Source organism: Narcine bancroftii, chromosome 4, assembly GCF_036971445.1.
Source record: "Narcine bancroftii isolate sNarBan1 chromosome 4, sNarBan1.hap1, whole genome shotgun sequence".
NCBI lineage: Eukaryota > Metazoa > Chordata > Chondrichthyes > Torpediniformes > Narcinidae > Narcine > Narcine bancroftii.
In genome coordinates, this window is record NC_091472.1 from 208,043,574 (window position 1) to 208,058,123 (window position 14,550).

Consider the following 14,550-nt stretch of genomic DNA (forward strand, 5'->3'; position numbering starts at 1 on the left):
CCCCCCCCCCCCCCCCCCCCCACCACGCTCCTCAATGCGAGTTCGTTCTCATTTTAAGAAACACATGATTGGGTTCAGCGCTTCACTGAAATGTAGGTGGCTCTGAGAAGAGCCGTTGGGGTCAGTACTTTACGAGTTGTGCTTTTGAATTCACTTCTTGGCCGCTGTTTTGGGTTTTGATTTCCGCTGGGCAACTTTTTTCGTCGCCTTTCCTTTGGTGACTGAGGCCTTCTTGGCCGCTGGCTTCTTCGGAGCCGCCTTCTTGGCCGCTGGCTTCTTCGGAGCCGCCTTCTTGGCCGCTGGCTTCTTCGGAGCAGCCTTCTTAGGCGCCGTCCTTTTAGTCGCTGCTGCCTTAGCCCCTTGTTTCTTAGCGGAAAATTTCTTGGGCGTTGATTTCTTAGAGACAGATTTCTTGCTCACTGCTTTTTTGGGTGAAGATCTCTTCATCACGGTCTTCCTTTGCTTCGATACCGTGGCCGCTGATTTCTTCGCTTTCTTTGCCAGTTTCACGGTTCCTTCTTTCTTCGGGACCTTAAAGCGGCCCGCCAAACCCGCATGACTGTCCTGAACCAGGGCGCCACTCTTCAATTTCATCTTGATGCTCATCTTGATGCGCTTGTCCAATTGCTTCACATCGACTCCATGGGCGGACAGAGCCTTCTTCATGGCAATTACGGACATCCCTTTCCGATCACGGCAATCCGCCACAGTCTTGATGATCTGATCGCCCAGCTTGGGACCACCTGTGTTGGAGCGAGCGTTCACCTTCTTCTTCTTGGGAGCCTTAGTTTGGGCTGCGGGGGCGGCAGGAGGAGCTGCCTCGGCGGCTGCGGTCTCTGTCATGTCGGTCAGTCTCCAACAATCTCTGCTGCTAAAAACCGAGTGAGAAATGAAGCGAGAGGCGGCGGCACAGAGCAACTTAAAGGCAGTGAGCGGACGGGGTGGAGACATCTCGCTGTCAGCTCCCGGCCCCTCCACCGTCTGTGTTTCTTCCACTTCCAAATTTCTCCGAATCTAATGAAAGTCGGAAACACAGGAGCCCCAGACAGACCCCTGTCCGACTCCGAGGCCGGAATCTTTGCTGGAAACGCAGTGAGATCCAATTCAAAGGAAGCGCTCGCCATTTAAACCCGTTTCATTGCTGCACTGATCGCATTCATTGAACATGTTCGCTGCTTTTCGACGGAAAAATTAAAACCAAAGAAAACTTTGTGGTCCATTCCCTCTTCAGGACAGAGGCGGGGGGCGGCGCTATCCCGTGACGGAAATTTTTTTTCGTTGTCCACAGGAGGGGATGACAATTCGGGCGATGAGTTCGGACCCACAAACACACCGACTTTGGTCTAAGGCAACGCCCCTTGAACACACTCTCCATGACACCATATTCCCATCTGCACATTCACAACACCAAACATTAACCACTGCAGACTCCAGGACAGGTTTATCCCTCTGCTCCATATGTGCTGCGGATTCTCGGAGTGACTTGTCGTTTCTCAGCTCTGTCTATAATAACTCTCCGGGGCCGGCGCCCCTCACGGTCTCTCAACCTTGGATTCTAATCCGCCTCATCTCTTACATAATTTTCCTTTGAATAATTTGGTTCCGATAAATACTAACCTTGCTTTTATGATTGTAAGAAATCAACTTACATATTTGGGTGAATCAATTATTAAACATTATAAACACTCGAAGAAAATATTTTAACTTTAATAAAATACATGAGAGGGGCGTCATCATATTGGTCACCCCTTTCTTTATTATTGGTTGGTCGAATCAACACTATTAAAATGAATATATCATCTACATTTATATACCCTTTTCAGGCTTTGCCTGTTTTTATTCCTGTCTTTTTTTTATTCCCCTGATTCAATCTTTTTATAAACATTAAAACATTACAGCACTGTTCAGGCCCCGTGGTCCTCCATGTTGTTCCAAACCATATGAAAGTGCTAAAACCTCCCTACCCTATAACCCTCTACTTTTCTTTCATCCCTGTGCCTTTTAAAGGCCCCTAATGTTTCATCCTCTACCTCCATGCCTGGCCAGGCCTCAACAACTCTCTGTGTAAATTAACCTACCCTTGATGTCTCTCCTACACTTCCCTTCCTTAATCATATACATGTGTCCTCTAATTGTAGTTATCCCAAACAGGTATTGGCTGTACAACCTATTTATGCCTTTCATAATTTTGTAGACCTTGATCAAGACATTCCAAACAGAAGATTCCCAGCTTTGCCAACTGTGAGAGATGGGAAAACTGATCTAAAATTATGAACATGAAGGAAACTGAAATTCATACATCAGTTAATAGCTGTAACCAGTACAAGCAGGATGAGCTTGGGAATTAGGATGCAGGAAAGCAGAGTCAGCACGATTAACATAAGAATCTTCTAGTCTTTGTGACAAGATCAATGAGCCACCATAAGAATAAGATAAGGAGCGGTAAGGAACAATAGAATAGGAAGTTGAGGTAGTCTGGATTGACAGAAGTGCCAAGTTCTACATATCTAATTACAAAGTTATACATATTAAATTAGTCAACCCTAGACAGGATGAGCCAACTCTACATACCAAGAGACTGTAGCTCCGAGAATCAGGAAGGTGTGAATAAGGATAATAACATGAAGGGACACCGACAGGATACCCCCTGGTCCTCCAAGTATACTGAAACTGCACGTAGGCAGGAAGGATTGCCTCTGCAAAACCCATCCAGGGGGCAGAAGAATGTAAGGGGGAGGGTATTCTGATACTGAAATTTACTGTATAAAAGTTGGGTGAGCCCCAGTGTATGTGTGTATTCCCAGGGTAAGGGGAAGCACCCAACTTTGCATTGTTGTTGTAATAAATGTTCTTTGTTCTCAATATTTGTCTCGAGCAATTTCTTTAAAGGTAATTCTGTTTCTAACACAACCTTGCCTCATAAGACATGCCCTCCAATTCAGGCAAAATCCTGGTAAATCTCCTCTGCACCCTTTCCATAGCCTCAACATCCTTCCTATAATGAGGCAACAAGAACTGGACACAATATTCCAAATGTGGTCTCACAAGAGACTTATAAAGCTGCCACAGGACTTCTCTAATCCCACTGTGAGAGATGAGAAAAACTGATATTGCAATATGAACATGAAGAAATGAAGAAAATAAAATTGATACATAAGTAAATGAATGAAGCCAGTACAAACAACATGAGACATGGATATTAGAAGGCAGGAAGCTGACACTTTGTCTGAGTAAGATAAGAATCTCCTAGCCCTTCAGACAGAATCAGCAAGTTCACTGAATGAAGGAGATAAGGACAGACAATTGATGATAGAAGTAGAGTTAGTCTGAACGAGATAAGGGTCTCCAAGCCCCAGATATAATTAGCAAGGCTTGCATAAATAATTAAAAACCTTAGACAGTATAAGCCAGTTCTACATATATAATTAGTAAGCCATTACACAGATTTATCAAGTTATGTATATTAAACTAGTAAACCCTAAACAGGATTAGCGAACTCTGCATATGAAGAGACTGTAGCTCTGAGAGGTGTGAATGGGGACAAGGGCAAGGTTGTGAATAAGGACAATGGGGATAATGACATGAGAAGACACCGACATGATACCCCCTGGTCCTCCAAGTCCACTGAAACTGCACGTAGGCAGGAAGGATTGCCTATGCCAAACCCATCCAGGGGGCAGAAGAATGTAAGGGGGAGGGTATTCTGATACTGAAATTCACTGTATAAAAGTTGGGTGAGCCCCAGTGTATGTGTGTATTCCCAGGGTAAGGGGAAGCACCCAACTTTGCATTGTTGTTGTAATAAATGTTCTTTGTTCTCAATATTTGTCTCAAGCAATTTCTTTAAAGGTACTTCTGTTTCTAACAAATGGGGGCTCGTCCGGGATCACACTCCCTCGACTGACAGAGTGCCCGACGATGAGAGTAGGTGCACCCCAGCTTATTCAGCTGGACTCATGGACGACGGGTGGCTGGTCAGTGGAAGAAGCAAGTGATATCTGAGGAGAGTCATTGAGAACAAACGACGGAAGGACGTTAAGGAAGCGCGCTAGAGCATTGCTACTGGAACCCGGTAAGAGGAATTTTACTTGCCTATCAGTATGGGAAGTGTGATAGTCTTGGGAAGAGAGTCTTGGTAAAGGATGTGAGAATCAGATAACTACGTACAGCCCGCTTGGGTTGATGTTATCTGAGTGGGGCATGGGAAGGACCCGTGGAAAGGACAAACTGATCATGGTCAGGTATTGTTGTATAGAATGGGTTAAAAGCCCGATTAAAGGGAGCTCCGTGTACTAGCCAAAGCTCGGATCCGAGGATGACTGGATGTGTCAAGCATTGAACATCTGGCTCTATCAAAACCAGAGAGATAATCTTGAGAGCAGGGAATATGCAGCCTGCTGGCTCAGGGGATCGTTTGATCAATTGGTTTTGAATGAAAAAGAATACAAGGACAAGAGAGAGGAGGAACCTTTTGTCCCTGAACCACAAGGGTGGGATGTGCTACATTCCCTCCCTCCACCTTATGTTCCTCCCCCTCCTATGACCTACCCTTCTGCACCTCCCCCTCCTCCCCCACCACTAGAGAAGAGAGCAGGAGTCGTATGATAACTCACTCACAAAGCATTCGATTACCACCTCCGTTGACAGGAGAGAGAGGTAACTTTAATTTAGAACAGTGTGAGACTCTTCAGGAAGAAAGGGCAGAACCCTTCAATTCATTTCCCAGGGAGCAGGAACCCAGACCTAATAAGCCAGAAACCAACTGGATGCGAACCCTGCGGGAAGTTCCCATGGGAGAGGGTCTCGGTTTCGTAAATGTGCCCCTGACCAGTACTAAAGTGCGTAACTTTAAGAAAGAACTGACCTCCCTGATAGAAGATCCCCAGGGATGTGCCGAACAGTTAGACCAATTTTTGGGACCAAATCTATATACTTGGGAGGAGTTAACATCTATCTTTAAGACTCTGTTTACTTTGGATGAGCGTGGAATGATCCGCCAGGCAGGGATTAGAGTCTGGGATAAGGATCACCAAGGGGGACCAGATGCGGTACCTGGAGAAGCTAAATTCCCCTTGGCTAGACCTAATTGGGATAAAAATACCAATGATGGTCGGGTATTGATGGAAGAATACAGGGTTAATTTGATGAGGAATCAAGGAATCTGTCCCAAAGGGACAGAATTTTAAGAAAGCCTTTGAGGTTCCCCAAGGTCCCGAGGAGACCCCCTCTGCATTTCTGAATAGATTGCGCACGGCAATACAGCAATATGGGGGTCTCGACATAGAATCCCCAGCAGGGGAACAATTGGTACTAACGGGTTTTGTTACCAACTCAGCCCCAGACATTAGAAGAAAATTACAAAGGATGGAAAATTGGCATGAGCAAGGAATTACCCAGCTACTACAGATTGCACAGAAAGCATTTGTCCAGAGGTCTGAAGATAAGCAGAAAGGGAAGGCGAAAATTTTAATGCAAGCAGTCAAAGAAATAGTAGATGAGCAACATGAAAAAGGTAGGGACTATGTGCCAGCTCCTGCACGCGGTGAGGGGAGCCACGGGTGGGGAAGTGGGGACCCCAGTAGATGGAGGAGTAGAGGAGGATTCCGGGGATGGCGACCCTTCCCGGGGACCCCTAGAAACCCAGGTAGAGATTGGGAAACAGGAGCATTTGTCTGTTTCCATTGTAAAAAGGAAGGACACTTTAAAAAGGATTGCCCACTGCGAGCCAGGGACACGCGATCCTATGCCCTGATGGAAGCAGATTATGAATAGGGGGGTCACGGTTCTCAGTCAATACACACCGTGGGGCTGCACGGAGAACCATTAGTAAATTTATGTATAGGACCCCACAGTGACAACATGATACTTTTAGTTGATTCTAGGGCAGCCCGATCTAGTATTCTACAGCAAGAATAGAAGGGACAGTGATAGTTTCAGAGGTGGGAGGAAGCGACTTTACAGTCCCTGTATTAAGAGAGGTCAGAATCCAAATGGGAGATAAGGTAATAGTAGAGGATCTTCTACTACTTCCCCAAGCTGGAGTATGCTTGTTAGGATGAGACTTACAGGACCAATTGGCTATCGGTATCAGACCACTGGAATCAGGCATCGGGGTTCAATTATATGTTTTAAGCGAGGAAGATCGAGAACATAAATCTGAGAGTATGGGCAGAAAAAGGCAATAGAGGAGTGCTAGACATTCCTCCCCTACAAGTAACTTTAAAAGACTCTCAACAAATAATTAGACGAAAACAGTACCCAATTCCTATGGCTGGCCGAAAAGGTCTGCAGCCCGTAATTGACCAGTTGCTTGAGGATGGTATACTCGAACCTTGTATGTCACCCTTTAATACCCCAATTTTACCTGTCCAGAAATCAGACAGTACCTATCGATTAGTACAGGACTTAAGGGAGCTGAACAAAATCATTCTCACCCGTCACCCTGTTGTACCTAATCCCTATACGATTATGAGTAAAATCGATCCCCATAATGAATGGTTTCGTGTCATTGATCTCAAAGATGCATTCTGGACCTGTCCATTGGCAACAGAGAGCAGAGACATGTTTGCCTTTGAATGGGAAAACCCCTTTACTGGACATAAAAATCAATACCGGTGGACTGTGCTTCCTCAGGGCTTTACAGAATCACCAAATTTATTCGGTCAGGTCTTAGAACAGATACTAGATGAGGCTCCTCGGAGAGAAAATTGTCAGCTAATACAATACGTTGATGACTTGTTAATTACTGGAAGAATGTACGAATTAGCTAAAGAACTTACTGCTGCACTTTTAAATTTTTTAGAGAAAAAAGGTCTTAGAGTCAGCAAATCCAAACTACAATTTGTACAATCGGAAGTTAAATACTTAGGACATCTAGGGAACCAGGAAAATTAGTCCAGAGAGAATAACTGGTATTCTGCAGATTCCCCCTCCCAAAAATGCCAAGGTACTTAGGAAATTCCTTGGGTTAGTGGGATTCTGTAGAATCTGGATGGAAAATTATTCTAGCCTGGTCAAATTTCTTTATGATAAACTCACGATAATAGGGACCGAAGCTCTTGTCTGGACAGACGAAGAGATTAAAGATTTTAACTTCGTTAAACATAGCCTTACGCGTGCCCCAGTCTTGGCACTACCCGACTTAAATAAGCCTTTTGACTTATATACTAATGCAAAAGAAGGTGTAGCCACCGGAGTACTAACCCAAGACAGGGCAGGCTATAGACAACCAGTGGCTTTCCTATCAAAGGTTTTAGACCCCGTTTGTCGTGGCTGGCCAGAATGTGTACAAGCCATTGCAGCCACTGCTATTCTAGTTGAGGAAGGATGAAAAATTACGTTTGGTGCCCCAATGATAGTTCACACCCCTCACACAGTCCGCAATATTCTCTTACAGCGTGCCGGAAGGTGGCTCACAGACTCTAGAATTTTAAAATATGAAACGATCCTAATGGATAGGGATGATTTGACCTTGCTTACAACTAAAACCCTCAACCCAGCAGCCTTCCTCGTCGCTCCAAATTCGGATAATTCCACAAATGAATTAGAACATGGGTGTTTAGAAGTTATAGATCTACAAACCAAAATTAGAGAAGATTTAACTGATGTCCCTTTAAAGGAAGGTGAAAGATGGTTTATTGACGGCTCTTCACGTTGCATTGCAGGAACTTGCTATAGTGGGTATAGTGTAGTGGATGGGAAGCAAGGACTGGTGATTGAAGCAAGGACTGGTGATTGAAGTCAGTGCAATCCTGTGAATTATATGCCCTCTGTAGAGCACTCCATGGTTTAGAGAGCAAGATAGGCACTATCTACACTGACTCTAAGTACGCTTTTGGTGTAGTCCACACCTTTGGGAAGATCTGGAATGAACGAGGAATGATAACTGGTAAAGGACAGAAGTTAGCCCATGAACACTTAATTGTCCAATCCCTAGATGCTCTGACGCTCCCTACCGAAATAGCCGTAGTACATGTGTGAGGACATCAAAGTGGTGACAGTCCTGAAGCTCAGGGCAACAGACAGGCTGATGCAGCTGCCAAACAGGCTGCACTCGCAGAGATTTAAAAAAAAACTCCCATCTTTTCACGGGAAGAGGAGGTCTCAATGAAAGATCAGGGATTTCGCCAAACTGCCGACGGGTTGTGGTGGACGGCAGACGGACGTCAAGTCCTTAACAAAGCATTAGCTCGCCAAGTGGTAGATCAGCTACATCAGCAGACACATTGGGGAACCCAGGCGCTTGTCGAAACCTTTGAACGATCCCTACACTGCTCCGGCATATATACAATAGCTAAACTCACAACTCGCTGTTGTCCGATCTGTCAGAAAATCAATAAGAAATCTATGCGCCATGCAATGCCTGGCGGTCGCGACATAGCCGTTCGCCCATTTCAACGCATACAAGTTGACTTTACAGAACTTCCTAAAATTGGTATTTACAAATACCTTCTGGTGATGGTAGATCATTTCACACGATGGGTTGAAGCTTTCCCCACCCCGAATGATCACGCCAGCACTGTGATCAGAATACTTATTGAATCTGTGATTCCAAGATATGGTATGATTCAAACCATTGATTCAGACCGAGGTACACATTTTACCTCTCAGGTTCTCCAGGGTGTCTGCAAGAAACTGGGAATAGACTGGCAACTACATACCCCATGGCACCCCCAAAGTTCAGGTCGAGTTGAACGAATGAATCAAACTTTGAAAAATCAGCTCACTCGACTTCATGAAGAGACTGGCCTCTCCTGGATTAAATCTTTACCATTAGCCCTGCTTAGAACTCGCACAGCCCCTTGTAAAGACCTTGCAGTCTCACCATACAAAATGATGTTTGGACTTCCATTTATGGGATTCCACACTGATATCCCTATCCCTGAGGCTAATGACCAATACATTTCAAAATTTCTACAGGGTCTTTCTACTTCTATCCACAACTTGAAACAGAAGGGATTATTAGCCCAAACTCTGCTCCTGGAGTTTCGTATTCATTCTATTAAGCCTGGTGATTGGGTTTATGTCAAAGCATGGCAAGATAACCAACTGAAACCTGCCTGGGATGGTCCCTACTGTGTACTTTTGATTTCAGACACTGCCGTGCGAATGAGAGAAAAAGGCTGGACCCACATCCAACGAATCAAACCAGCTACCAAACCACAGGATCACGACAGTCAGACTCAACCCTCCACCTGTGACAAAGACACACTGAATGTTAGTAACCAATGTACATGTCACAGAGAGAGAGAGAATACATTAGCAAATGTATTCATTTTACCTCTCAAAGTTGGGTGCTTCCCCTTACCCTGGGAATACACACATACACTGGGGCTCACCCAACTTTTATACAGTGAATTTCAGTGTATTCATTTGCTAATGTACACAAACAGGCTTCAACTAACAACTTCAATTATACTCATACCGTAACACACATCTCTAACCATAATACACAACCCTCCCCAGACTGGTCTTTTCTCAAACATCCTTTGAGTTCCTCCGGCATTCAGAATCCTTACCACCACATCGTTAAGGGGAGTTCCAGTTATAAACGACAAGAGCTGCTACAGATCGCTAAAGCTGCTTGCCATCTGAAACATCTAATCAGACTCCATGCAGCCTTGGGCATAATCATCAAATAGAACACAATGGCCCTGAGGTTACGGGCCGAAGATAAACAACGTTTACCAGCCACACTTCAACAAGACTGCCTGGCTCTCAATTACAGCTTCGCTGCTAAAGGCAGCGCTTGTGAAAGAATCCTTAAAGACACTACCTACAACGGTCAGGCGGTTAAGAACACTTCTTCAGGACTTCGAAAAACTTTCCATGCCCAGGTACAGACTTTGCAACCTTGGTCCTCTGTGGGATGGACTGGACTTTTAACCGGTTACTGGAGTCTGATACTCGCAACCCTTATAGCAGCTGGACTCGTTATTCTCACCATCTTACTGCTCCCCTACCTACAGACTTGTGCACATCGTTTAAATCATCAACCCTTTCGTCAGAAAACTTTCACCCAAAGGATGTACGGTCCCCAACATCTCTCTGAGGACACAGAGACTGCTATCCGTTTATTGACCAGCTGGGAAAACCACCAAGTTCCACTTTACCAAATCAGTAATACTGATCTAAAAGAAAAGTGAGGATTGTGAGAGATCAGTAACACTGAGACCAGTAACCCTGAGATCAGTAACACTGATCATTGTGAGAGATCTGACTTGCATGTTTTAGCCTTTAATTGTCTATTGGCTCAGCGGGCAGTGTTGCTCCAATGGAAGAACATTGTTCCATCTACTCATGCTCAATAGCTACGCAACGTTATGTCACATTTAAATACAGAGAAGATTAGATACTCTATTTCCAATTTGAATTGAAATTTTCAAACACTCTGGGCACCTTTTTTGAATTACTTTCATTCAAAATTTTTGATTTGGTATTAATGCAGAGGTGTTGACTAATAAGGTCATTTATTTATTACTCTCTTTGCCAAACAGCTTCATTTTTGGTAGTGGACTGAGATTTTCTTTTTATAATAAAATACTATGATAAAATAATTTGTTTGAGTATGCGGGTACTTTGGATGGAATGCTATGATCGAAGTGTAACATATTTTATTTTACTTTTAGTATGTATTCTTATGTACTCTGTGTTTTTCAATGTGGATTTTCAATTTCAATAGATACATAGAAAAATAAAGAACAGAGAGTGGCCAGTGTCAGGAATGTGACATCATGGATCTTGACTTGAATTCTCTGCTCTCTCCAAAAAAGGTTTAAAAACGAGTTATGAAGACTGAACTAACTGCAAGAAAAGAGAAAAGGAAGCTATTGGAAGACCTTCAGATCAATAAACAATGCTTCCTAAGAAAGATAAACTGACCGTTACTTTTCAAGAGCTTGAACAAGCTGATAAAGAAGAGAGGCCTACCTCAAAGAAGGATCCTGTAGCTCTCCGGAAGGCAAGTGCCCGTGGTGATAGACCTGGAGCTGGGGAGACCTTGGACATTGTTGTTGAAGGTCTCCTCCAACAATGGCCGACTGCCAAGGGTGAAGAAGTGATATTGCACATGCGTGAGGAGTCACACATGCACAGAGAAGAAAAAAAAGAGGCAATTTTAAAAATAGCTCAAGAAGTTTCCAGCTCCAGAGATCAAGATGAGGAGTAGAAAGAAGAAGAAATGCATGTTGAACACAGAGTTTTGGCCAAAAAACAGGAGAAAATAAAGGAGTCTTACATATCTACATCTGAAATGAAGAAGTATTTGGATTCTTTCCAGCAAGCTTTGTTACAGTTAACAATGGAAGATAAAAAATGTAATGAGGGTATAATTGAAAATAAGGGTTCTACAAAGAAGGTGGAGAGAATGTCATTTCAAATGGAACAAAAATTTGAAGTCTTGGACCCAAAAATTAAAGGTAATAAATTTGAAATTCAACATGTTAAAGAGCAAATGAAGAAAGTTCAAGCTGAGGTGGCTGCAACTAATGAACAATTAACTAAAAAAAATGACATGTTAGAAAATTTTAGTAATTAAAATAATATAAAAAATGTGGGACTTGAGGAAGGCGACGATGGACAAGATACGAAGAGATTTTTACGATTCGGCAAAGAAAGGTTACACTTTTGTTTTAAGGTATTTTTTTTCTTTGGCTTGGCTTCGCGGACGAAGATTTATGGAGGGGGTAAAAGTCCACGTCAGCTGCAGGCTCGTTTGTGGCTGACAAGTCCGATGCGGGACAGGCAGACACGGTTGCAGCGGCTGCAGGGAAAAATTGGTTGGTTGGGGTTGGGTGTTGGGTTTTTCCTCCTTTGCCTTTTGTCAGTGAGGTGGGCTCTGCGGTCTTCTTCAAAGGAGGTTGCTGCCCGCCAAACTGTGAGGCGCCAAGATGCACGGTTTGAGGCGATATCAGCCCACTGGTGGTGGTCAATGTGGCAGGCACCAAGAGATTTCTTTAGGCAGTCCTTGTACCTTTTCTTTGGTGCACCTCTGTCACGGTGGCCAGTGGAGAGCTCGCCATATAACACGATCTTGGGAAGGCGATGGTCCTCCATTCTGGAGACATGACCCATCCAGCGCAGCTGGATCTTCAGCAGCGTGGACTCGATGCTGTCGACCTCTGCCATCTCGAGTACTTCGACGTTAGGGATGAAAGCGCTCCAATGGATGTTGAGGATGGAGCGGAGACAACGCTGGTGGAAGCGTTCTAGGAGCCGTAGGTGATCCCGGTAGAGGACCCATGATTCAGAGCCGAACAGGAGTGTGGGTATGACAACGGCTCTGTATACGCTTATCTTTGTGAGGTTTTTCAGTTGGTTGTTTTTCCAGACTCTTTTGTGTAGTCTTCCAAAAGCACTATTTGCCTTGGCGAGTCTGTTGTCTATCTCATTGTCGATCCTTGCATCTGATGAAATGGTGCAGCCGAGATAGGTAAACTGGTTGACCGTTTTGAGTTTTGTGTGCCCGATGGAGATGTGGGGGGGCTGGTAGTCATGGTGGGGAGCTGGCTGATGGAGGACCTCAGTTTTCTTCCGGCTGACTTCCAGGCCAAACATTTTGGCAGTTTCCGCAAAGCAGGACGTCAAGCGCTGAAGAGCTGGCTCTGAATGGGCAACTAAAGCGGCATCGTCTGCAAAGAGTAGTTCACGGACAAGTTTCTCTTGTGTCTTGGTGTGAGCTTGCAGGCGCCTCAAATTGAAGAGACTGCCATCCGTGCGGTACCGGATGTAAACAGCGTCTTCATTGTTGGGGTCTTTCATGGCTTGGTTCAGCATCATGCTGAAGAAGATTGAAAAGAGGGTTGGTGCGAGAACTCAGCCTTGCTTCACGCCATTGTTAATGGAGAAGGGTTCAGAGAGCTCATTGCTGTATCTGACCCGACCTTGTTGGTTTTCGTGCAGTTGGATAACCATGTTGAGGAACTTTGGGGGACATCCGATGCGCTCTAGTATTTGCCAAAGCCCTTTCCTGCTCACGGTGTCGAAGGCTTTGGTGAGGTCAACAAAGGTGATGTAGAGTCCTTTGTTTTGTTCTCTGCACTTTTCTTGGAGCTGTCTGAGGGCAAAGACCATGTCAGTAGTTCCTCTGTTTGCGCGAAAGCCGCACTGTGATTCTGGGAGAATATTCTCGGCGACACTAGGTATTATTCTATTTAGTAGAATCCTAGCGAAGATTGTTTTAAGGTATAGAGCAGTGTTAAACATATTTGTTCCTGAGGGTAAAAATAGATTCTTTGTTTGAAGCGAAAGTGTTTGCAGATACGTTGCCTGAGAAAATGAGACGAGAACTGGGAGATATTTGAAGAGAGAGAGAAAGTGGAAAGATTGCAGTTGGGGATGTATAATTAAATGATATAAGTTTTAAGAGAAGAGAGAATAGTTTCTACCCGATAAATCTGTGTAAAAAAAAATGAATTGATCATTGTGAGTAGATTTGAGGCATAAGAGATAGTAAAATTTAGGGGGAGGGAAGTGAGAGTATGAGCCTGGATTCCACGGAATCTCATGGGTGGGTGTGGTTTTCGATGACAACTCCAATAGATCAGGGGTATAAAGACACACTGTTAACAACGTACTCCTTTGGGGGGAGGGGCGCTTAGGGTTTTAGTTCTTTTCTCTCTTTAATACACCTAATTTTAATCATTGTATTATGAAATACTTAGTATTTTGGATGCAGGAGTGGAGATGGAAAGTTGGATGGTTATTGGATGTTATGAGAGTATAGATGGCTGATAAATTGAATTTTATTAGTATTAATATTAATGGGATTGAGAATCAAATAGAGTGGAAAAAACTATTAGTTTATATGAAAAAAATTAAAACAGACATAGCTTTTTTTTTACAGGAAACAAATTTGATGGAAAAAGAATATCAAAAATTAGAAAGAGATTGGGTCAGAACAGTAATAGCATCATCCTTTAATTCTAAAGCTAGAGGTACAGGAATATTCATGAATAAAAATTTACCAGTTAAAATATTGGATATTAATAAAGATGTAGCAGATTTATTCAGAACAATTGACCTTAATGAATGTATATGCACCAAATGTAGATGATGTCAAATTTATGCAAGATGTCTTTATGAATTTATCAAATGCCAAGGGAAAGGTTATATTGGGAGGGGATTTTAATTTTGCTTTAGAACCTAAATTAGATAGATCGAGTGATAGAATGATGAAAAATGTGGTAGCAAAAATGGTAACAGATTTGATGAAAGATATGGATTAAGTGGATATATGGAGAAAAATCCACCCAAATGAAAGAGATTATTCTTTTTATTCTTTTTTATTTAAAACATATTCACGGATAGATATGTTTTTAATTGCTGCACAACTTCAATCTAGAGTACAAAGAGTGGAATATCAAGCGCGGGTTTTATCAGATCATTCACCTTTAATTGTGTCTATTTCATTGGAAGAAGAACAAAAATGTTATAGATGGGGGTTAAAGAAAAGGGAATTTTGTGATATTTATGAGGCAATAGATAAAAGTTTTTCTAGATACTAATAAGGATTCAGTTGCGAGTAAGTTTGTATTATGGGATTCAAAGAAG

At 43.4% G+C, this 14,550-nt stretch overlaps 1 protein-coding gene across 1 annotated transcript; it reads right to left on the reverse strand.

The window, feature by feature from the left end:
• Positions 1-7: 7 nt before the first annotated feature.
• On the reverse strand, positions 8-869 carry LOC138761522 (histone H1-like). Its single transcript, XM_069933790.1, has one exon. The coding sequence runs from the start codon at positions 841-843 to the stop codon at positions 151-153; it is 693 nt and encodes a 230-aa protein (XP_069789891.1). The 5' UTR covers positions 844-869; the 3' UTR covers positions 8-150.
• Between the last annotated feature and the right edge of the window lie 13,681 nt (positions 870-14,550).